The 25,018-nt window shown below is 46.5% G+C and overlaps 1 protein-coding gene across 1 annotated transcript in view; it reads right to left on the bottom strand.

Moving 5' to 3' along the window:
* Positions 1-21,816, bottom strand: part of DRD2 (dopamine receptor D2) — a 30,384-nt gene extending 8,568 nt beyond the window's left edge. Inside the window, exons 1-3 of the mRNA XM_013109686.5 lie at positions 21,291-21,816; positions 3,466-3,778; positions 566-675 (exon numbers count right to left, since the gene is read on the bottom strand). Of these exons, the coding sequence (XP_012965140.4) occupies positions 566-675; positions 3,466-3,747 (392 nt within the window). The 5' untranslated portion in view covers positions 3,748-3,778; positions 21,291-21,816. The remainder of the gene's footprint in view (positions 1-565; positions 676-3,465; positions 3,779-21,290) is intronic.
* Between the last annotated feature and the right edge of the window lie 3,202 nt (positions 21,817-25,018).

Raw genomic sequence — 25,018 nt, 5'->3', positions numbered from 1 at the left:
CACTTTCACCCCTTGAGATAAACCTTTCCCACATATTGCTGCCAGTCCTTATGTCTTTTAAAACCAGTCATTAGGAAAGAACCCAAACCCAGGCCTGTAGCACCAGGCACATAGCCAAAGCTTTTATGGACTGGATTTTTATATTCAGCCTCACATCATCACCCCACAACAGAAGGAGGGAAGAAAAAAAGACCCTCACCCCAGACTCTTTCATGAACTACCCCAATGCCTTGAAGTCTTTCCTCATTCTCCTCAGCCCTCAGCTTTCTCCCCACCTGCCTGGAAGATCAGCAGCAGGCAGCAATCTGTGCAGCATCCTGGTGGCACCTTCACTCCACACAGACCTCAGACTTCCCTTCAATGAGGCACCAGCTCTCCATGTGGCACCCAGCCTCACCCACCAGGAGCCACCCTCCCGGGGACTTTTGTAGGCAGAGGCCAGGGGCAACACCCACCCCCATCAGCCTCTGGTGAGGCAGGGCCCAAACCGCCTGGGGCTTCTCGAGTCTTTGAGTCCCCCAGGCCAAGTAAAGGTGGCCATGGTTTGCTGCCACAGAGCCCTCACCTGTCAATGCTGATGGCACAGAGGTTGAGGATGCTGGCAGTGCACATCATGACATCGAGGGTCATGAAGATATCACAGTGGATCCGACTGAACTTCCACTCACCAACCACCTGCAAACAGAGAAAACATGGTCAGGTTGCAGCTGGAATCTGGTCGAATTCCACCAGTCCCATGCTGAGCCAAGCAGGATTGTTCCCTGATCCCTTTGAGCACTTTGTTCTCTCTAGACTAAAGGTCTCAAATGATGGCACTGCCAGAAGGAGAATCATCCTAACCATCCTCTAGAGCATTTCCCTGAGGGCTAGTGGGGTTTTTATCCTTCTCGAGTCCAGCCTGTTGGTGTGTATAGCAAGCTGCACAGCCCAAACGGCAAACACAGACCTGGCTCCCATTGCAGTGAGACATGGGAGTGCAAGTCTCAAAGTCAGGGAACTATGCGGTAACTTATGTAGGTCTCTGAAGCATTACAAATAAGAATCAGAAAGGAAATACATTAATTTTATATGACAAGCAACCCCAATTGTAATTACAGTTTTTTGTTAAACTCTTCATACATATATATATTATGCATAGCAAAGATAATTAATAGAAAAGCAGAAGGTTTCCTTTGTCCTTTGTTTCTTAGTTTTAAAATTGGGGACATAATTCCTTGCTTATCATTTCTTGTGAACAAAATGAATTTAATGCAGGCTGCTTTTTGTTTTTTTTTAATGTCTTATATGTTGCGATAAATACAAATAATTTATGATAACTCTTCTTAGTTTCCAGCAGACTTTTTCTTTTTCCATATCTCGCTGTTGAAACCAAACTTTGAAAATAAAGTTTAATAGCAATTATTAGGACTACTGTATTTGGCATGTGATGAAAAAAGTATATTTCCCTCTAATAAAAATAGAGTCCTACTGCATTTGAAAATAGAATGAATAAGATATCTATTCTTTGGTTATTTCTGCTCTGATATACATAACCATAGGCAGCATGAAGAAGAAAGAAAGAATGACTGCATTGAAGCTTGAGTGACAGATGAACACTCAGTGATTTAAAAAGCACTTGAGACAAAGTCACATCAGTAACTTTGACTAGAATTTGCCCGAAGGCAAAGGTTTCCAGCCAGATAGAAGCCTGTGCAAAATCAGTTTCCTGAACTCCTAAATTTGAGTTTATGGAAGATGCTGCAAACTACAGCAGTTCTTTCTCTTAGTGCTTTCATTTATGTAGGGGAAACCTCAGAAGTTTGGAGGTAGGAGGTTTGTTTGCACCCAGAAGGATTTTTAAAAGGATTTTCTGTCTTTTGACATTCATTTCTGCACCACTTTGTGACACAAAGCCTAAAAACCATTAAGATATTTACAGAACAAAGGGCTCTGGACAGTTTTGATTTCAGATTGCAGAGCCAGCGAGGCACCATAGTGTGCCTAACACACACCATGGCAATAGCTCCTCTGTCAGCAAGCATCGTCAGGGGTTCTGTTGCTGCAGGCTAGCAGTAGGTTTAGCAGAGTGTGGTTATGAGCAGAGAGCGTAGAAGTCCATCAATAACGGCAGCAATCTAGAGGGCTGAATTTGTCTCACTTTGTGGATTGAGAAATCTGAGCTTCCTGGCCCATTCCGTGCACATCTGAGCGCAGAAAGAGGGGAGCATCTTACATCATTTCTGCTTTACTCTTCCACCTTATATACGACGTGTCTGAGAGACTCAGCCGGCCCTAAGAGCCAGAGCTCCTCACAGCATGAGCCTCTGCTGAAAGTGGAGTGTTGTAAGAGAGAAATACAATAGATGAGTGTAACTAATCCCAGAGGCATTAACTACAATCACAACCAGCCTGTGGTCATGTTAATACGCTTTAGCACAAGCACAATGCTTTACATTTTTAAAGTGCAACACAAACAATAATTAACTAGAGTGATAATTAGTGTTGTGGTTTCTCAACAGCCCATATCATGTCAGTGGGCTTGTTTTGCTTCGCATTAATACTTAACGGACTGATTGATTATGGCTTCCACTGCTCGCCTCTCTGTTTTATCATTTTCTCTCCTAAACAAATGCGTGCATATAAATTGTAAATTGAATGGAGCTTTGGTCTTACGGTTTCACTCTTGGTTATGATGCACGGTGTTCCAGCTCCTGGCTGGATGAAGAACATGAGCATCCCAGCAAGAAGAAAGAGTAGCTTCTCCTGCTCTTTCCTCTAGAGATGTATTTTTTTTATTTTTTTTATTATTTTTTTTTCATGCTATTTACTGTTGCAAGGATAATTTGCTGTCAGGTAAACAGGTAGCAGTCTTGCGAGTATTTGGCTTTCACACAACACTGTGCCACTCAAACATGGCTCTGTATGCAGAAGCACAGAGCTCTTTTGTACCGAAACGATGTGCTAACAGCAGGAATGTGACAAGCAGCTCACTTGTGATTCTGTTTCTCATATATTGTGACATAAAAGCTCTGGATTTACATCCTACTTCTACAATTGCCTGCTCCTCTTACTACAGTAGTCCTTCAGAAAGAGGTTTTGGATTACTGTTTGTTGCAGTTTTTTGAATGCTATACCCATGATGTAGTTGCAGATTCATTCTTATGCTTGGGAACATATGGTTTGCCTGTGTAGTTTTGAAAATAAACCTGGTGTCCTTCCACTCTTGACCCCTACATTTATTGGACAGATTTTCAATGTGATTGGTTTTATTGTTCAGCCCTCTGAACAGCAGTGTATTGTCAAATGAATCTGTTGTTATGTCCACTTCCTGGCAAGATCTGATCACCTGTTAGGAAATGTAAAACACCTTTGTCTGGTGAAAATCAGGAGGCCTTGAAATAGCTGATGTCTGGGCTGTTAAACTTCCTTCTCTCCATTCACTTGCCACAAACACTCAGTACTGTGAGAAACGTCTGGGCCACCTACCTCCAGATAGACCACCCATGGCATGACCAGAGTTGCCACCAAGAGATCCGCCACTGCCAAGCTCACAATCAGGTAATTCGTGGTTGTCTGAAGGGCTTTTTCCCTGGACACAGCCATACACACCAGTACGTTGCCAAACACGATAACGAAGATGAGGAGGGTGAGCAGCATGGCATAGTAGTTATACTGAGGCTTCTGGTCTGCATTGGTCTGGTTGAGTGGCTTGCTCCAGTTCCTGTCCCCGATGTCACCGTTGTACCAGGAGAGGTTTAGGGGATCCATGAAGGTAAATGTGCCAGGTCCCAGCTCCACCCTGATGCAGAAAAGGTGTTGAAAAAACAGTCAAAAATAAAGAATAAAATGGTCACGCATGTGCTACCTCACTCCTGGAGTTCCCCAGATCCTGCTCCCCCTTCCCTGAGTTATGTGCAGATGGGTAGTGGACTGAAAATGTGATGAAGAGCCAGAGGGGAGGCAGAGCTGGTGGTCAGGCACTAGGCAAGGATTCAGGAAGTTCACTTCTACTCACAGTTCATCCCCAGGTTTCCGTGGTGTGGGATATCAGTTGCTCTGTGCCACAGCTAATTCAGGCAGAGAGCTTGTGATCTTTGCATCAGCTCTCCTGACATTCCCTGTCTGCTAACTGCTCTATGTTAGGTGCCCGAGCTTCAGAGTGGATGAGCCATGACCCAGTTGGTTTATTTTTCACGGGGCTTTAGACTGGGTTCTGTTTTTTTATTTATTTGTTTTTCTTTTTCTTATCTTTTTATTTTTTTTTTATTTATTTTTTTCCCCAGCAGGGAAATAAATAAATAAAAGAACCACGGGCTGAATTGTGATGAAGATGAGACCTGACAGAGCAGTTTGGAGTTTGGAAATCAGTGCTGGGCCATGCCTGCCTTCTGTGGATCTCCTGGTGAGGCTGCAGCACAAAGGGGAAAACAGGAGAAGCCCTGTCTCTTCAGCTCTGGCACTGGGAGGACTGGTCACATTGGGCAGCTGGGGCACCATGGCAAGTTGTTGTCTTGTTCCTGGCTGCTGGCCGCATGCTGCATGCCCCTCCTGGTGTAACGTGTGTGTTTGAGAGCAAAGGGTTGTGGTCTCTACCTGAAGCAGTCATTCCATCAAGAAATGGTGATGTGTCAGAGAGCACGGTTAAACAATAAAGGCAAGAGCTGTTTAGAAGCAACTGGAGATTTTGGTTGCTTTGGATTTGAAATTTCAGGTTTGAGAGATCTTGAACAGACTTCATCTCACTGCTCAGCACTTCCTAAAATCAAGTATTTCACATTTCTCAAGCTGCATCTCCATAAAGACCACTGTGATGTGAAAATCTGGCCACATTCTCAAGACACCCTACAGCAGGCCACTTCATTTTCTTAATAAAAGACAAAGCGAATTAGATTTATAAAGCCATGCAAGTGATCACAATAGCAAAACATTTGCAAATATCAAATTCACCTGGGAACAATGGTTTCTTTATGTTTCACTGAGCTTTTGTGTGCTTTTTTCATTCAAAGAACAATTTGTATAATAAACCCTGGAAATTTGTTGCATATGGGTCCTTAATAGCTGATAATTCAAAAAGTGTCTGTCTGACAGTGCTATCAGCGGCACTTGATAGCTCTACAAATGTCTTCTTAAAAACTGTCAAAGTGTCAGAAATTAATTAAATGTTAGCTTATGTGACTCAGAGTGAAGGGGAAAAATCAATGCTAAATGCAGCAACTATTTTTTCTTTTCTCCCATTGCCCTTTGATAATGCAAAGCTATCTACAGAAGGCAGAAACATGCATAAAATGCAGGATGGAGAACAAAAATCAGGAACATAGAAAAGTATCTGAAAAGTATAAAAGCAGTGGAATGACTCGGTATGTGCAGGATCAGCCCCGTGGCTATTCCAGCGCCTGAGCTCTGACTGCAGTTCATTTCCAACCTGATAACTCCACAAAATTTCAAAACCACAAGTCAGGTTCATTTCAGAACCCAGAAGAAGTGATGTGAGAGGGTGTTTGCTCCCAGTGGGAGTCACAAAGAACAGCTCGGGCTCAGTTCTGGTTTGGGGAACAAAAACAGCTCAAGGTCATGCGCATCCGTTCCCTGAGCACCCTGCCCACGTCAGTGGCTTTCGCATGAAGTTCACGGTGTGTAAAGGCAGAAGGGCTTCACGCATTAAAACTACAACGCTTTCGTTTGCAGCATGTCTTGCAGAGGTGTTTTCAAGACCATTTTGTGCAGGCCACAGTGGCATCATATTGATGCATAGCAAGGTTATTTTGGAGTGCCAAGTAATAAGACAACCTTGTGCCTCTCCTAATTCTGTGCGATGGCTTTGGTCTGTTGCAGCTTTTAGCCTGGTGAAAAAAGGAGAAAAGCATGGGACTCCTTTTGATTGCAAACCCATCTGCACCACAGAACTGCTACACCAGCCACCAGCATCCTCTGTTTTCATTTCAGGAAAGAGTTGTGAAATGAGGAAGTGGAGGATCTGTGCACAGCCCGTCCGCTAGGAGCAGCTATCGGTGATTGACCTGGCAAGTCTGGGGGGATACTGAAGACCCTGAATAAACTGAACCAAAATTCTCTTCCATTTTGCTCTGTAGATTCTGCAAGACTTGTTTTTTTCTTTAAGTAGACCCATCAATAGAGCAAATATTTTTTGTTTGTTTGTTTCTCTTTTTCACAAGGGCTTCGTACACCGGAATTTTTAAGTTTTTGGATCTAGAGTCATGACACATTCTCAGCATCTGCAAATTAGGGTAACCTGATGGATGCTGCCTGACATTTCCTGATGAGACATTTGCAACACAACCTCTCTTTCCCTGATGCTCAGATGGTCAATTGAAGGCTTATCCCATCAGCAAACCCCGGGTGTTTCTCCCATCCACCCTTCCCAAACCCACTGTCAGGCGAGGCTGTGAGCAGGTCTGCTCTGTTTTTCTGCTGTGGTTAGACAGAGAGATAAGATCAGCAGGGAATTATTTTCCTTCTCTCCACAGTTCCACAGAAACAAACGATATCACAGGAACAGAAGCAAAGGCTGGAGTTTGTGTAAGGCTCTGTGGAAGCTGCCGGTGGGGCTGTCTGACAGCGCAGCTGCTCTGCCTCTGTGCTCCTGCAGGCAGGTCAGCACGGGAAATGCTGAAAGCTTATAGCTGAGCATGGGAAACATGGAAAGGTTTGGTGATTCGCCTAAATACATATATGTGGGAAAATAAAACACAAAATTCCAAATATTTTGTTTGAAATAAGGGAACTAAAATGGCACAATTTGTGATGGTGTAATTAAAGGCTGTGCCTAGTATGTATCTATATGGTAGAAAACAACAGTTACCTGCACAACTCTGTTAATCTCTGTTAATTCCTAACTTTGGACAATTTGCGTTTTCAATCCTAAAAATAACCTGAATTTCTCTCTGGCATCACTTGGCAGCGTTACAGTGGCCATTAGAGCATCTCATGAGACTGTCAGTGCTGCGGTGCGGAGCTCTGCTTCTGTTGCTGCTGACAGTCTCACGGCACCACTTTAAAAAGCTGACTCAGAAGAGAGTGCTTTGTCCAGGCACCTGCAGGCTCTTACAGACGCTGAGGGAAGGGGCCAAAAATGCAGAGGAAAGGAGATCTCAGGGCACCTCGCTCTCCCTGTGGGACCTGTGGAGTGTCAGCAGCCCCAGGCAAAGCAGGGAGCCTCAGGGGTCTGTCAGTGCACAGACTCGGGGCGTGGGTGGGGGCAGAGTCCTGAAACAGAACAAATTATTTGGTGAATTAACGGCGGCAAAGCCTCTTTAATTCCCACTTGGAGTCCGCACAGACTGTGAGCGTGCCGGGGTAATCCAGCTGCGGATTTGCCGAGCGGTCAAGGGCAGGACGGAGCAGCAGGGTCGCAGCCTTGCACCTGATGCCGCAGCGCAGCCATGTGCCAGCACCACCCAGAGCATCTCCGCTGCCTTCCCCTGCATGGGACTTTGTGGCGAGCCCAGGCTGCGCCCCACTACACCAGCTTCCTCGAGAGCCTCCGGTTGGCACAGCCTGCCGGGGAGCTGTTTGCCATCCCGCGGAAATCAGCCCCAGGGGTCCACATGCATCTGGGTGGAGGCTGTGAGCACAGATTTTCTCCCCTCTGTACCTAACTCCCTGCTCTGTGTGGAGACAAAACTGGAAATGGATTTGTTTGCACTGCAGGTATTTCTCCTTGGCTTCCACAGACCCTCCACTGCCGCCTGCCAGTGCCTGCGGTGGCTGAGCTCTGCGCAGACCCACCAGCAGCACAACGACAAAACCCACCAGCAGCAGCACCCCGGTGCCAGGGGCTCCTCCTGCAGCCCCAGAGCATCCCCTGCCTTCCTTCCCAAGACTTTTCCTGCAGCCACATTGCCCATTTCCCCCTGCAGCAGCTACCCAGAGGTGCCCATCAGGTTACCGAGCGCTCCAAAGGCAGCTGTTTCACAGCAATCGATGTCTAAGTGATGTTTGCACAGTACGGTGCCTCCCTGAACATTGTCATTTTCCTCGGAAATTTTGGAATCAGTGGGCCACAGGGAAGCTGTCAAACTGCCATCCTTTCTGTCCTGAAGATGCCTCTGGATGCTGTTTACTGGGTTCCACCGAGAACGCTGCTCAAGCACCGCAGTCAAGGGAAATGACACGCTGCGGTGGAGGAGGGAAGTGGTGGAAGAGGAAGAGAAAGGAAACTGCTTTAGAAGAGATGTTTTGCCTCCCTGTTCAGGAGCACTGTGCAAGCAGTAGCCTTAGCTACCTTTGCACCTAGAGGTACAGAGACTGGAGACAAAGATATTTTTTTGGAGCTGAAATCTAACTCTTTGGCACCACACAGCCTTCCTATCTTCCCTTCATCTCCTTGCAAAAGCTTCTTGAAAAGCTTTCTCCTCTCCTGCCTTCCTCTACGGGTCCCCACTCTTCAAGTCCTTTGTTATTCAAAATCCAAGTGCACAGCATTTTAACCACAGTTATTGTTCACTTCTGAGTCAGAAACCTTGCTGCTTTTCACCTGGTCTTGTGTAATACCTAATTGTGTCTTCCTACTAGGAAGCTCCACCAGGAGCATGTTGTAAAGAGGCAGCTCCTCCTGTAAGTGCCCAGAACTAAGGGTTTGACGCTATGGGGTGTGGGGTTTGTTTTCCTTTTTCTCCGGCAAGATCTAGTGAAAGGGAGGAATTTGGTGATATTCTCCCCAGAGCAGAGGAACTGCACATACACCTTGCCTTAGCATGTCTTTCTGCCAACAAAATGCAGATTTTGTTTCCAAAAAGGCCCTCTGTTCATTCGAGACCCGCAGCTTCTCAAAGGTGTTTACCAGAACTAACTTGGAATTTTCCAAGTTTACCATTTTTAAGTTAAAATCAAAAATAATGTTAGCAAGAAAAAGTTGTGTATTTTTTTTGAATCAATGAGGTTTTCAGAACACATCAAGACTTCAAACCTGTCACTTCTCACATTAAAATGAAAAATAAAATAAAACTTAAGGAACATAAAATAAGTGCCTGCTCTGAAATTTTAGTTCAATCACACTCTTTTCTTTGAAAAGCTTCAACTCAAGATGGTTTGGTTATCCAGATTTGGAACATATTCTTTGAGTATTTCTAGGGATTTGATCCTCTATCACGATATGGTAAATCCCGAGCTGTTCCTGCCCCGGGGAGGTTCCCCAGCCTGGCAGTGGCTGCTCCAGCTCCCCGGCAGCCGCTGCTGCTGGCCCTCCTGTAGGCAGGCCTGGCAGTTCACAGGCATCTCGGATGCAGAAGGGCACTTTACATTGCAAATCAGTAGATTTCCTTCCAAAGTGGAAGCACATATAAATAGCTTCCTCCAGCAATCATCTCCTTCCAGAAAACCCCATCCCTGCCTTTACCCACGTAATTTGGGAGAGGTTTGGCTCCCGCCTGGCAGGCTGCTGGGGCAGAGCCATTGATTCCTGTTACTCTGGAAGAAGCCGTGGGTACAGGGCGAGCTTTAATCCTCTGAGCATTTGGCAGATGAAGAATTTTGCAGGCTGGAGCTGCTCCAAACACAGCCCACTTCTTGAACACTTCTCAGCTTGGTGGAAAGGATGGGCAGACAAGGATTTAAATCACTTGTATGTGCGCTCGGTTCTGGACACCCAGGCAGACACTGCACAGACCTCGATTTGCAGTTTCAAGGCTGAACGATTCCCTTCCTAAAAACAAAGACCCCTTCCAAAGTCTTCTGCCAGGCACACCCAAAAGCTAATTGTGGGAACCACCAGGTCTTGTGCTGCGGGATCTAACCAAGTCCGCAGCAGCCACAGATAAGGCTGTGAATTAATAGGGTGGGCATCGCACATCGCTTCGCTCCAGTGTTCTCACAAGGAGATCGCTGCTGTCAGCGACAGCTCTTCTGACTAGAAAGACATCGGTCCCAATTAATGATTGCATTAGTACAGACCTAACATCCTGTTTTGTACAAAAGGCCATTTTTCCCTAATTCTTTTATACGTATACCAATTCTATATCTCTGACTAGAGACTCTGACTAATCTAATCACCTCCCAGCCCTGTGATGCTGGTGATCCTTTTAGATTTTGTTAGACATTTGAGATCATCCTCCACTGTCTGCAAATAACCCTTAATCATTGGTAGAGCTAATTGCATTATTTCTGAGGAAATGAAAAGGATGAATCTCCTCTCTCCCATCTGCAGGAGTTATCTACAGAGGTGGTTGAAATGTGAACAAAATGTTTATTTAAGTCCTGGTTAAAATGTGGCAAATGGTGAAGGATTTTAAAAATTACTTGGTTCTGCCTGTTTAACGTACACTCCACATTTTGATGCTTGGTATTTGAAGAGTATAACTTAATTTGATTGCAGAAGTAGATTGTGTTAACTCCTCGGTTGAATAAACAATTTTTCCCTGCAGTCAGGCTGCCTGTGTTTATGCAGCACCTAGCACAAGGATGGTTCAGCACCGAGGCCTTCAGCCACACTTTATTAAAAGTAAATAATAATAATTCAGATTGAGGAGATCAAATATTTGCCTTCCACTTATGCCACCTAACATTCATTTAACATCTGCTCTTTTCATTGCCACTCTTGTCACTAAGCTTGTTTGCAAAACTGTTTGCCAAAAGAAGCAAATTCCAAAGGAAAGGGGAACCCTTCCCTTCCCTTCCTTTCCTTTCCCTTTTTCCAAGATTTTGTGGGTGTTTGCCCTGAACTGTACGTGACTAATAGTTTCCACGAAGCCCCTTTTAATAGACTCTTTGTGCAGGCTCGAGGCAGCTGTGTCAATCACACAGCAGATCCCGTGACTCCATCTTCCTCTCTGTGCCATTTCCCCGTGTCTCAACCTTTGGGGTCCCTGAGATGAATTTCTGCCCCGTCCTTCCTTCCAAGCGGGCACAAAGGGCAGCCACAACCAGCACAGGGGAGGCGAGGAGGCTCAGTGTGTTCCTCCCACATCAGCCAGTGCTTCTCAAATTTCACATCCTAACGACCTTTAATCAGTTAATCCCTGACCCAAATCAGCTGCACCTAAATCAGCTTAAACCCTGACTTCCAGCACCCACCTTGCTCAGCTGTGCAAGCAAAATGTAAGTGGAAGCAGGAGGCAGATCCAGGCTGGACCTGTCCTGTCACATCTCCTGGCACACAGCAGGCTCTCAGCCCCCAGGAACGGGGCTGGATCCTCAGCACACCGGCCTCTGCTGCCCTCACAGTAGTGCTGGGAAGGGCTGGGAGGGATGCTGTGGCTCCTGCTCTGCACCACGGCTGTTCCGTGGCACGCATTTGTCCGATCATCTCGATCCAGCCTTCCTGAACATCTTCCAGACGTGCAAAGCAGCACATTCCCTTTCTTACGAGCAATATACGTGCAGCAATAATGCTGTGGCATTATCATGTCCCCCTCCTCGTTCTGTTCAGCCAGCCCATGGAGGCAGGGATCTTATTTGCTGCTACTTGTTGGGATATAGCAGCACGCATTCCTAGAAGAATTATTGCTACTAGGCATGATTTCCTTCCCACTGGGAGCTTTGTCATTATTTCAAATGCATTTGGCCCCCAGCTTGTGGAGCAGAAATAGCATATGTACTTGGATCTCGAGCAGACATGTAAGGGAGGGAGAGAAAGAGCTACATGCAATATTTAAAATAAAACTCGCCTGGGAGTGCCAGGGCATTGATTGAAAAAAAAAAAAAAAAAAAAAAAAAAAAAAAAAAGGAAGAAAGAAAGAAAGCACATAAACTGTACAGAGAGTGAGCCTGCAGAGAGATACCAGCATCGGGACCCTCTCCCTGGAGTCCCTCACCCTGCAGAGGCAGGGGAAGGGACTTGCTGTGCCTGGCTGTGATGCTGAGGCAGCGACACCTCGCTGCCACCCCTCCTGTCCCCGGGGCACCCAAGGACAGCCCCTCCTGCTGGCACACGCAGCGGCGAGGCAGGCTCCAGAGGACCCAGGCGCCTTTCCCCCAGCTTTTGGCTGAGCTCCTGGAGATGCAATGTGACAGGGAGTGTCATTCGCAATCAGACAGCCCCGTAAGATGCCGGAGGTGCCCCTGCCTGGCTCCCTCACTGGGATCCTGGGAGCCAAGCACTGCCCTGTGCCCTGCTGCAGCACCCAGCGTCCGCGGTCCCAGCCTCTCATGGAGGCAGAGGGGTGGAGAGACACCGTCCTTCATCCCACCGGTGTCTCAGGATGGGATTTCAAGCATGGCCAAAGAAATTAAATGTCTTATTGAACCTCTCACTAGCTTGATTTCAATGCTTTCCTAAAGGGCGATGCTCCCCTGGCTGCACTGAGCAGGGTTAGGAGGAGGGGAGGCTGTTGTCTGTGGTGGGGGTGCGTTTTTCTGACTATTATGAACCATTTGCCTGGTGTCAAACAAGCTGCATGAGAGCACAGGGGGTTACACCAAGTGTCAAGTGCTTCCATGTTGAGCGGAATTTGGTAATGGGAGGGCACAGCCACCTCCTTGTGCTCTCCAAGTCCAAGAGATGCTTGATTCCCCAAGTGATTTGAGGCAGTGGGGTAGCTCAGGAGGCCAGCTCGGAGCAGCCGCTGTTGACAGAGCTGCTCGCAGGAGCTTGGCCACATGAGTGCTGGTTTTAAAGCCATGCTGGCTGCAGATCTCAAGGCCTCTTCCTGCAAGCCCACCGAGGTGGAGGCTTCTGCCAGTGCTCCTCTGGCTCTCGGCACACTGAACAGCCACTCTGGGAGGTTTTACCTGGTGGTTTCCACATCCTCTGCGGAAATCTCCCCCTGCTGTGAGCCATTAATGTACAAGAGGCATCAGTATACACAAGAGCCATTTAGCCCTGAAAAGTTAGTAAACCGAATTGGCGGAACAAACACCGGGGGAGGATGAGAAAGGAAACATCTTAGCGGCTGCTGTTTGCACTGCAAAAATGCCTCGGTCCCCAGGGACCGTCCCCAGCTCCCCTCCGTGCAAGCGAGGGAAGGGAGAGAGCTGGGGATGATTTGTGCACTGACAGCTCCTCTGGTACAATTCCCTGGGTGCAGCTGGAAAAATCCCATGGCTGTGACCATTGTACCAAAGCACTGCCTAGGTGCCCACCTAAGACAGCAAGGACTTGGCTTAATCCAAAACTTTTAAATCATCCAGAGCAAACAGCATCCATAAGGAGTTCAATTCATGTACCCAGCAATCTGGACCTGCTGTAGTTATGATTTCCATATCCTTTGCATATTCATTTAATCCAGAACGTCATTAATGGGGCTCCAGATAGTCATGAATATTTCCATCCTTCCTCAGGGGGAGCAGATACTCTTTCCGATGAAACATTACGAGGAACCACTAATGTTTTTAATTATGGAGTGCTTGGAACAAGTAATTGTGACAGCTAAAGCAAGGCTAAACCCAGTGCTGTCTTCAGGGGCTGTTTTATTCATCAACACTATAAATAAGGGAGCAGGGCCGACTAAAAGCAAAGTGTGCATGGTGTGAACAAACACGGCCTGTTTGCTGAAGGTGAAACAAGCGGAGAAGTCCAATGAAAACCTCCAGCAGGCAGTAGCCTTCCCCACAGAAATGCCTGGTAACATTGCGAGGATCCTGTTCTCCTACATGCTCATCCTGTCCCCTTCATCTTCCCATCAAAGCTCAGTCTTGGCATCCCCTCCTGAAGAAATAATTTGCAGTGAGGCTCATAGGAGGTTTTAATTGCTGTTTTCGACCAGACCCGTGTCTGATTCTTCTCTGCAAACTGTTGTGTAACAGTACGGAAATAACAGTGAATTTTCTCCTAGTGTTAAATATTTTCTCGTTCGGATAAACACAAGGCAGAAGAGTGGAAAGCCTCAGTCAGGAAGGTGTGAATGTGCCATCCCTCGCCCATGTAAAGCGGCCTCCTCTGCTGCCTCGCGCTGCTGCCAGCTGGGGCCTCTTTGCTGCGTTTTGCAAGGCTGAAGCAAAGAGCAAGCACCAGCACTTATTATTTGGTTCTGAACACACACATGGGATGGGTTGGAGGGGAAACTACTGGTTGCCCATACCCAGCAGACCAAATGCTGAGCTGGACAAATTCTAAGCCCTCGTCCCAGCTGCCACTGCTGATAAGGCCTCCTTTCATTTACCTCGGAGCCTCTGGAGTAATTGATGAGAACACTTCCATTACACCCCTCCGTATATTCTACATCTCTTTTTGCCTCAGGGACCTCTCAGCTCTATTTGTTTTGCTGAAACTCGGTACATCTGTCCGAAATCACACCTACAGCGAGGATGCAAATCTCATGCAGTGATAAAGCTGCACCTCTCCCATTGAGCAGAGACGAAGGAGGATGTGGAGCAGCAGCGTGCCAGGGCAGCAGTCTGCACAGCCTTGGAGTGAGTGGTTCTCTCCAGGAAAAACAGAAAACAAACCAAAAAAAAATCAACCCACGTCTGTAACACAGCTTGCTGTGTAAGCATGGGTTGCTGTTGTTGTTTCTGACTTGAATTTTTTGCTCAGCTGCAGGTCAGACACATTCATCGTGGTCGAGGTGCTGCCACGCCTGGCACGTGGAGAACATCTGCATAAAAAGACCTTTGGGGTGAAATGCTGGTAGAAATGGCCATTGCTGGACTGTCTCCAGCAGATATTTAGTCACTGCTTTTCTTTATTATTTCCTCCAAATGTTCTTTTTTTCCCTTTCTTTTTCTAAAATGTATTTATTGTTTCTATAAACTGAGAGATTTTGTGTGTTTGTTTCTGTGGCCTTCTGAATCAGAAATTCAGCATGTAACTGAATTGCAATGTGAAGTACCAAAGGATCTTAACTATATTATTATCCCTTTTACATCGTTTTCTGTTGCTGTTGTAATTTCCTAATTGATTCTTCTTTCACGCTAAGGGAAAAAAAATCTACAGATAAATAAAAATAACACTTGGAAGGATGGCAAAGGAAATTGCAAAGGAATAGACATCATATGTAGCCAAACATCCTCCTACATAGTGAATAATTGCACAGCGTCATCGCATGGAGGTCTCTTTTCATTAGTAAAGCGTCTTTCAAAGGAAATGCATATGGCTCTGTTTTAGAAAGGATATTTGGGCTTTACTGGTGATGGTAAAACCCTAATGATGGAGATGGCCTCCCTTTTAGGACCATTAATCTCTGTCGGAAGCTCTGAACCCAGTACGTTTGCAGCTAAACAAAATGTTGGTGAGGAAATATTACTGAATTTGTACTGGGGAAAAAAAGCAAGTGAGAAAACCTGTGAGAAAAGGGATTACTTTCTGCAAAACGTTGATTCAGATCAACTTCCAATGGAAATGGTTTTGGCCGGGAAGTTTTTGGCAAGCCCTGGCTGTTACAGCCCTGCAGAAGCAGAGCCGTGGCTGGGGCACCACATCAGCCGTGTTGGAGTGCTGCCTCCCCCCCGCCAAGCTGCTGAACGAGCACATTTCCTTTTGCACCAAGCGTAGCAACATCTCCTGGTGTACTCGAAGCTTTCTGAAACCACGTCGGTGGCAGCCGAGCCCTCGGTACGTTGTGATTCCCAGCGTGCCAGCTGTAAAAGAGCACCAGTAACCCTCAGCCCTTCATAACCTCCTCTTGCTTCTGTACAGAGGTCTGGGGTCCCCAGACATGGATCGTGGCCAACGCGAGCCACGCTCTGTGAATAACAACGACCCCATCTGAACAACACGCAGAAACCTTCATAGCATGGGGATTGGGATGTTGACTTTGTGATTCCCCTGTTAGTCAGATAATTAAAACCTTCCAATCGTTACTGTCAGTTTGCCGTTAAAAGGCACAGGCAAGGAGCTTACACACGGCCAGCTGGTTCACACAGCCCGGGTGTGCCGAGGTATTCCTGTATCACCACAAACACATTTTTAAGCATCCACGGCCCCACATGCGTTATAAATGATGCACCTACTGGGACCAGGGAGGTTCTTGTTTAATTGTATATATGCCTTTTTTTTTTTCCTACTTTTAATGTTTTTTAAATTAATAAGATCACTGTAACCGAAGCTTCTCAAGCTGGCTGCAGGCACCCTGCTCTCTCTGATGTGGGAGAGGGCGAGATTTCCAAGCGTGGAGATAAGGCTCTACCTCAGAGGTATTCTTGCCTGGAGTGGCCACCAGAGCAAGCAGATAACAAGGTGAGACAGCTAACTTCAGGCTTCTGCAATCCTGCAGATAATCACACTTCTCTGGATTGTGACAGAAACACAAGAAAGCCTGAAATATGCAGATAGGGAGGTGACTGGAGGTCAGCAGAGTGCCTGCACCAGACAGAACCGTAATCTGTTCCATCCCCAAATTGTCTGAGAAATGTAAATAGAGTTTGGGGCCAGTGCTCAGCTCAATTACCTGTTCAGACAAGTAATTTGCAAGGTGTAATATATGAAGTAATGCATTTAACTTTTCCGAGACATTTTCTCAGTTCTAGCATCCCGGGGAACATGATTCAAAAACCTGCGATGTCGGTGAAGAGTTCATTTTTCTACAAAGCTGCAAATTGTGCAGCACATCCTCAATAGTGTTGATTTTGCTGATACATCCACAGCGCTAGCAGTTGGCAACCTGAAGCAGCGAGTAAAATCAAATACATGTATTTATCAGCTAATAAGTGTGTTTTCAGCTCTTGGGGCATCTCCGATAGAAACAGCTGAGGCTACAGAGTCTGGGATAAATACTGGAACACACACAGGAAGGGAGGTGGGAATCAAAATGAATGGTAACTGCTCGGGCTGCACAGGCACCGCGCATTTCACTGAGTTCAGCAGGGCTGCGCTGCACTCTGATTAGCCCTCCCCAGACAGCAGTGCACAGGCCGGGTGTTTATTTAGCTCCGTTAGAAATTTGAAGTGTGGACGTCATCCCCATCACCCAGGCCTACCTACAGGGCTCGGCACTGTGCTGTGTGCCTGCCTGCCTTTATTGCTCCTCGCAGTCTCTCTCTCTTTCTCCAGTGCTACATAACACATCAGGCTGCATTTACATTTTCTGAATGGACTAATCACGGCTCTCTGCTTTGATAAAGAGTGTGCAGCCTCCCACATAACCACATGGAAACCAACAGGGAAGAGTAAACCAGAAATAAACCCGTTCTAGGGGGCTGAGAGAAAAATACCCACCAAGATAATTGGGAGGGATGTACAGCAGAGAAGCAATTGAACACATAGTCACATCTTTAAAAAAATTATAATGCTAAAAATATCCCGGTGAAGGACAGCAAGAGAAAACATGATTGAGGTGGAACAATTGGTAGGGGAGGTAATACTTATTAGCAACCATTTTAGATTGAATATAGGTTGGTTTTGTAACAGCACAAGGAGTGATGCATCTGACAGGACTTAAACAATTGCCTCCCCCTTCCCCAGAGAAGCTAGTTAGCAACACTGGCACAAATTAATCAGTCTCATTTGTGCGCGCCTAAAGAATTAGCCAAAGCAAATGCAGTTACCAAAAGTTTTCCTTTGTAAAATACAGCGGCATTAGACCCCAGACAAATCCTTAGAGATCTTTCCTCCATACATTTCAAACCTTCATGTGATTTGAAATATAGCCTACTGTATTTTCTGCCTGTAGCCTTACAAGGATAACAACGAGAGATGAGACAAAGTTCATCTCATCCAGCGTCTTTTCTCCAATGCTAACAAAAACTGGGCAAAAGCATAAGGATGAAGCAAGTGGATGTGGTGTTTTTACAAGCACTCTCTCATCATACAGCAGTTTCTATCGCAGGCATTCACTAGGCAAGGGTGCTCTCTATGCGTTTATTAACCACCAGTGGATTTCTTTCCCTAGGAATTGATATTGCCTCATCTCACCTTAAACTGCAACAACATTTAGGAACATTTAGCATCCTGTGGCAAGAAGCTTTACAGCTAAATTGCATGTTATATGAACGTACTCCCCATCCTGCATCTCCTAGCTATGAAAAGTCAGCTGTGTCCATGTGAGAAAGCCAACGCTCATTTCCAGACTTCCTGTGTTCAGAAGAACTTTGTGCACAGAGGGTGAAATTGGAAAAGAGTTATTATGAGGTGCTTGTAAGGTTCATGAGCCAAATCCGTCTTATTCATATCCGAAGAGCTACAAACACTTGTGCCTTTGAAGATAAGTATTTTTTTAATTCCTTGTTCTATTAGAGAATTTGTATGTAAGATTTGTCAAAAACATTCTGATTTACATAGAGAAGTGTATGAGAAAAAGGGTAAGTCAAGCAAAAGGTTGTCAGAGATGAGCAAGCAAAAGCTTTGTGGAAATAGAGTAGAGCTTAGAAGTGCATTGCATGGCTTCCTTCACACAGTGGAGATAAAAACATCCAAATGTTTCCAAGTAATATGAAATTCTGCTCTCTTCTGGAGGAAGATTGATTTTGTAAGGTTTGGTTGGTTTTGTTTGTTTGTTTCCCATCGAACTATTCCCTGCAGAAGCAGCTTCAGGAGATAATTCTGTGTAGTACCTCGGATGCCAAGGGTGAGAAAGCCTTGGGGTAAGGCAGCTCTTACCTGCTCCTCGGGGTTATTAAAACCCCAGGGTGATTGGGCTGTTACACAGTGTGGGCTCTCCTCTGTCCAGTGGGACTGAAGTGACCCATTTGGCAGCAAGGGCCTTTAAAATAAGGCAGTCCCTTTATTTATTTATTTATTTATTTATTTATTTATTTTTAATCCAGTGGTGAACACAGGGGCACCCAGGGTAATTATCCTTTCCAAGAGTAGGTTTTACCATAGAGACAGCAATTCCCTGTGGCCTTTTGAGACATGTCAAAACATAGGCAATATAAACTCTTTAAAAGCAAATTTGAATCCCAAAGTTTAAGTAAACAGAGCGTTGGATTTTGGTTGTTTTAATACAAAGGTGTGATTTTAGAAGAATGCACAGGAAATGGTAGCTACGTGCAGGGCCTTTCTGCTCATTGCAGCCTGTGCCACTGCTCAGCCCTTTCAACCTGACTGCAGGACGCTGCTGTTCCCTTGCAGTTGCGTTTAGCAGCCCGCTGATCGCTGGGGTTATCTACTGACCGGTGCCTTTGGTAATGGCAGGAGCAACCTGAGTCTGCTGCCCTGCGAGGGTGTGAGGAGGAATACAGCAAACCCGCAATGAAGTGCCATGAAGGGAAGTGCTGAGTGTCTTTGCCAGGCAGGTGTCTCCTGCTTCAGCCAAGCTGGGAAGGATTCACGTGCAATCTCCGTGCCGGCTGCCAGGCATGCAGTGCATGCAGAGTGAGCGGACGGCCAGCTGTGATCCCCTCACGGGTGGAGCACATGAAGGAAATCACCTTCCCTGTGCACGTTTGCAGGGATGGAACCTTCCCACGTCAGTGGGCTGCCCGAGGATTTGGGACAGGGTGAGGATTTGGGATGGGGCTGTGCAGCAGTGCCAGGACAGGCACTGGGTGACCACCTATCTAATCGTGACCTAAGCTTTCAGGCAGAGTATGGGAGTGACACAGAAGGAAAATGCATAGGAAAAAGGAAGCCGTTTGCTTCCAGATATGATCCATGTTTGCTACAAGTTGACCTGTACTATTAACCCAGCCTCACCTTCTTTCCGGAGGTTCACGTAGTTCCCTCTAGGTCTGAAACATGCACTTCTGCCTTATGAATGCCACGGAATATCCAGAGTTGGAAGGGATCATCAAGTCCAACTCCTGCCATGCTATGTGACACATCACGTAAGGCAAATCATTTATATCAGCTGATTGTGGCTCTACAGCTACCTTTATAAATATTAAGGGGAAAGGCAGTGTCCAAACTCATACCGGTAGGATCTGTTGATATATGGTTATTCCTTCCAGTTTTGCCATTTGTAGGGGTAGAGTCCTCCCTTCTTTCTTCCTCTATGCACCACGTTTGCCTGCCATGCCATCCGCTGCCCATGCAAGCAGCAGGAAATCACAGACTACACAGATCAGTGGAAATACTTTCACAGCAACTCTGCTCAGAAGGATGGCACATAAAGAATAAAGGTTCTAAAGGAGCAGAATTTATGCAGCATGAAAAAGAAGATAAAAGGAGAAAAAATACACAAAAACTACAGAGTTTGTGCTATTCAGATTTCTTTGTTGGGGCTCTTTACACTCCTCTGATGGATTTAGTAATATCGTCAATAGACTTTTTTTTTTTTTTTTTCTAAATTGCTACAAAAAACACACAGGCTTTTACTTAATTTAAGACGTGAATTCTGAACACCATTGTGTGGTTAAAGAGGAACAAGTAAATGAAACACTGAACATGAGAGAATTGTAACCTATGTTATTTTGCAGTGAATTGTCTGTGCAATCTCTTTGATGAGTTATATCATAATTTCGTAGCTGGTTATTTATAAAACAATAAAGTTATTTTTTTCTTTTTGACTCCAAACCCTACTTGCAGAGCAGTGATTCATGCTCCACATGCTGCTAGCTCTGTGGCTCCAGGCTCTGCATGTGCGTAAGTCAGGCTGAGGAGACTTGACAATTAACATGTGAGGATGTGCGATCTGTGTAGAAACCACCTACAGTCAACAACTTGCAACCAAAATACTTCAGTGCTCACTACAATACGGTGCTGACCCAAAACAACCCTTCTGTCTGCCTCCCTGCCCCAGCTGCCTGCTTTACGCCGTTTGCAAAAAGGCAAATGCAACTTGTAGCTGAAGGACAACGGCAAATATTAAGATAGAAACAGGAACAATTCGGGCTTCCTTCATGCCACAGACGTTATTCCAAACCTCGCAGAAAATCTCTTCCCAGTATTTAAAGGAGAATTTCTGACAGCCTGCCTTTCGGGGCTTTTACTGGAAAGGGTGATAGGCACGGGTCTGCCGTGCTTCACTGGGAAAGATAGCTCCACATCAACACTGGTGCTGGGAAGCAGAGAAAGGACTGAAGCTTTGCTTTACGTAAAAAAATAAGTGTCACAAGAATGTTTTTCCTCACACACTGTATCTGAACAATCTCACTGTTTTGGGGAAATGGACCTACACTATATTCCTTCTACGCGTCCTCCTCCTACAGTTTTCCCTGTCACTTTATTTGCACTGTGTGTACGTGAGAGCAACACTCAGCATCAAACTTCTACAAACAACCCCAATTTCTCAGCATCCTTAAGCGCATCTTTAGTATTTAAAACAACTGTTCGCTGCTTTGCAGTTAGTGTTTTAGAAGAAAAAAATAACCAAGATACTCTGTATGGTTTTCATTTCACAACTTGCTTTCACCTAGTCTGTTTAAAAGCAAACAGCCTCAATAGACCAGACGGTACAATGAGAAGTGTTTTCTTTTTTTGCTTGTCTTTATTTACCCTGCTAGGCAGTGGCGGTTACAACATCTGCTGTTCTCGCTATCACATTCCCGGCATGTTCCCAACGCTTGTATTCCTTGCAGAAAAGCATCAGCACTTCTCTTACCTTCAAGCCATAGGATGTCTCCAGCAGCAGTGCAGGACTTTGTGCCCAATAGATCCACAGCACCCCAAGTCTCCGCCGCGGCTCTCCGGGGTTTTGGGGCAGACTTTGGGGTATTCGCTGGCACTCCTCCCGACCACGCTCACGCAGCGGAGCAAACCCAAAGCTGCTCTGGCAGCTGCTGGAACTTGCGGAGAGGTTTCGGAGCGTTTTGCTTTTTTTTTTTTTTTTTTTTCCCTGCTGAAATCCCCCGGCCCTTTTCCCCCGGCTCAGCGCTGGGTGGAGAAGCGGCGGCTCCGGCCCCGTTTCGCGGAGCCTGGGCTGGGCTCGCCCCTCCTCGCACGCCTCGATCCTAGAGCTCTGCTCCCCCCGAGACCCCCGGGGCTGCCCCCGGGCTGCGGGGTCCCTCGGCGCTTCCCTTGGCCCCGGGGGGGGGAACGGGGACGGGGCCGGGGGGGGCCCGGCGGGGTTGGCACGGAGGCGGCCGCAGCCCCGCAGAGGGGAGGGCAGCGGAGGCCCCCGCCCCGAGGAAGCCCCCCCCGGGGGGGAAAGGAGCCCTTCCCCGCCTGCTTTGCCCTGCCCTTCCCCTCCTGCCCTGCCCTGCCCTGCCCCGCGCCCCGAGGGATGCTGCGGCGGGGCTGCCGCCTGGTCCCCGGCGGCGAGGGGGCGGCGAGGGGATGGCAAAGGGATGCTCAAGGGATGGTCAGGGGATGGTAAGGGGATGCGGCAGCCCCCGGCCGCTCTGTCGGGTGAGAGCCCGGCTCCCGGCACGGCTGCGGGGTCTCAGGTGGAAGGCAAAAGCAGAGTGCCCCCCCGGGACGGATAGGGAAGGAAGGCAGGAATTTCCGAGTCGGGATGCTGCCTCTAGGCGTTATCTCAGCTGAAAACAGCTTGTGTACTTTCTTTGTAAAGAAGCGGATCAATGGCAGAGAGAGGGAGCGAGCAGCCCTCTTCTGCATCCTTCCCCAGCCAAAGTCCCAGCACGGGCTGGGGCTGAAATCCCAGCGGTGCTCCCGGTTCGGACCCTGTGCAATGGTAAAAAGGTCTCCTTGCAACTCAGGTACCAAGAGGAAACATTTCCGGAAAGGCTGATGAAAGTGTAGCTGCAATATTTCATTATCTTATACTTTAATATCTTTCCTGCTGCCTAACTTTCAGAGTGTGAGGGATCCATAATTTTCAAGGTGTTTCCTAATAAAGCTTTCTTTTTACAGAAATGGTTCGATTTACTTTTCTGAATGTGTTGTTTCTTATTACCACATAACCCTAGACAGAGAGAAAAATGAATGAAACCCATCTCTTTGGTTAGGTTTCAAAAAGTGTTTATTTCTAGCAGGTTTCCTACAAAGGAGTGGGTCCCGGAGCAGTGCTTTCAAGCTTGTCTGAATGTGGAGCCTTAAACATCTTATTGCGGTACTACTGACCCCTTTAGGGTATCACCCACATGAATTGCTGTGAAATGGACATATACTTGTCTGTCTGAGGCATCTCAGTCACACTGAATCAGTTCGGCTTTCCAAGCATTATTGAAATACTGTCCTTTTTGTCCAAGTACTGCTACAGCGTGAGGTTTGCAGGCAGCGCCAAGGGAGACAAATGAACATCAGAGCTGACACCTTCAGCAGAAAAGCCAGGATCAGCCACGGGCATTGCTGTAATGCTGCAGTAACCTGGACGTTTTTCTCTGAACTGCTTCTCAGGACCTGCAGAGGAAATTTCAGCTGAAGAAAAGTGCAAGAGGCTTTACTCGGACTAGGTAGCCATCCTTGCAAAGTTTAAAGTGAGGTTAATTTCCCTTGGATTTTGTATCACGAATTTCAATAAATGCCCCAGAGCTAGATGAATCATTGGAGAGAATGAAACACAGTAACAGCAAAAAGTGATGCATTTAAACAAAAACACACAAAAAACCAACCCTGAAACTGAAGTCAAAGTAAAATGAAACTCTGAAACCACAACTATAAACTTCTTATAAGAGTTTTGTCCGCAAGCAAAACCTTTTTTTTTTTTTTTTTCCTATTTTTTTCCCAATGCATTTCTGGTTTCTGATTGCTCATCGAGGAGGCTCCATGAGTTGCTCTTTGGTTGGAGGTTGTTCAGCAGCAGCTCTCTGCAAGCAGGCAATCGTGAGGGGTTGCTACTGCTTAATTTGGAGTAGACACATCTCTCCTGGGACATATCTCCTCTTTGATTTTAGGGCTATAATTACTGGAGTACAGTTCCTGAGGCAAATATCATGAGTGCTCGGCAATATTTCTCCAACATGTGTTCTTGCCTTTTGCTTCTCTGACAGAATACTTAGTCATCTGATCGGCACTGGAAGCAGATTAAGATAAGATACCTCCTGCTTTGCACCATGCCACCGACAAAGTAAAATGGCAGTGATATATCAGTCATCAGGATCATCACGGCTGGATGGCTTATTATGGTACTCTTCTATTACATGCTGCTGGTGTGGAAATCTCTGAAGAAAAAGATCTTGACTGACAGCTTTATTTCTCTGATGTGAGGAAAAGCTGGCAAGAAGTGCAGAGGATGAAATGTTTCTGACTCCACTGAGGACAAGACAGAGGTTTCTTAGGGTCTGGTCCCGAACCACAGACGAATCCAACCGTGTTCCCGTCTGTGTCAGGCGTGTCTCTTTGTCTTTGTCTTTCTGGCATCAGTGTTAAATAAATACAAAAATGCAGAGGGTTTTCAAAGCAAACTCCTTCAGCATGCACAGTTTTTGCTCAAGGGTAACAAAGAAAATCTAACTCCTTCCCAGGATGTAATTCATACAAGTGTTTCCCGCACACTTTGAAATGGTGCTGAGACTTCTCATGAAGTCTGTCACAGGAAAACAAGGAGCGAGCATCTTGTGCACAGCTCCAGATCTGCAAGCTCCTAGAACACTGATCTTCCCCAGGTCAGCGCTGTGCCGCCAGGGGCAAGGTCAGAGAAACAAAACCATGAGCCCAGGCCACTCAACCCCAGCAACTCCTCTCTCTGTGGCCCAGCAGCCAATATTACACCCTAGATTTAGCAACCCAGACCTCAGATGAGGGCCGAAATGCCAGTCCAGCTTCCCCTTGCCCTCCCCAGTCACAGTTTGGGCTGTCATTCTCTCTTCATCTCTTTATGGACACCCATGAGCAGCTGGAGTGCTTGCAGGGAGGTGGAGATGGATCCACGTGCGCATCTGAATGGAAGCTGGCAGGGCTTCTCTCTCACCTCCTGCTCAGTCCCGTTGCAGAGGACTGCTCTGAAGTCTTTTGGCTGCAAGTTGTGCCACCTCTATTAGAAATAAAAAGCATACTAGCACTTTTTAATCGTAATTTATTATTATTATTTATAATACCTGAGTAAAAGTCTCAAAGCTCAGGAAGGCAGCTTAGTCAGAACGTGTCTTGTGAACTTAAATGTCTGCATTATTTTTTAATCTATGTGCCAAACAAGTAACAGTACCAGATTCTTCTATCTTATTTCTTCTGTCGAAGAATTTTTCCTTGCAAAAGACCTGTTGCAGTCTCAGTGCATGCAAGCTATCAGAAGACTGAAAAAGGGGAGCTGTGACCTGCATCTGACATAGATTTACTGTGGGGCACTGGGCAAGTTTTTTGCCTTTTCTTTGTCATGGCTTAAAGTTAGGACAAAGTTTCTGGATTACCAGGGACTTGGAGCTTGTGTATAAATTAGCATCTTGTGCTCAGCCACGATTCAGCCTGATCTGTGCTCTCTACCTCTTTTGG

The sequence above is a fragment of the Anas platyrhynchos genome, chromosome 25 (assembly GCF_047663525.1).
Source record: "Anas platyrhynchos isolate ZD024472 breed Pekin duck chromosome 25, IASCAAS_PekinDuck_T2T, whole genome shotgun sequence".
NCBI classification, from domain to species: domain Eukaryota; kingdom Metazoa; phylum Chordata; class Aves; order Anseriformes; family Anatidae; genus Anas; species Anas platyrhynchos.
Note: the sequence above shows the minus strand (reverse complement) of the source record. Positions and strands in the feature narration are given on the sequence as shown.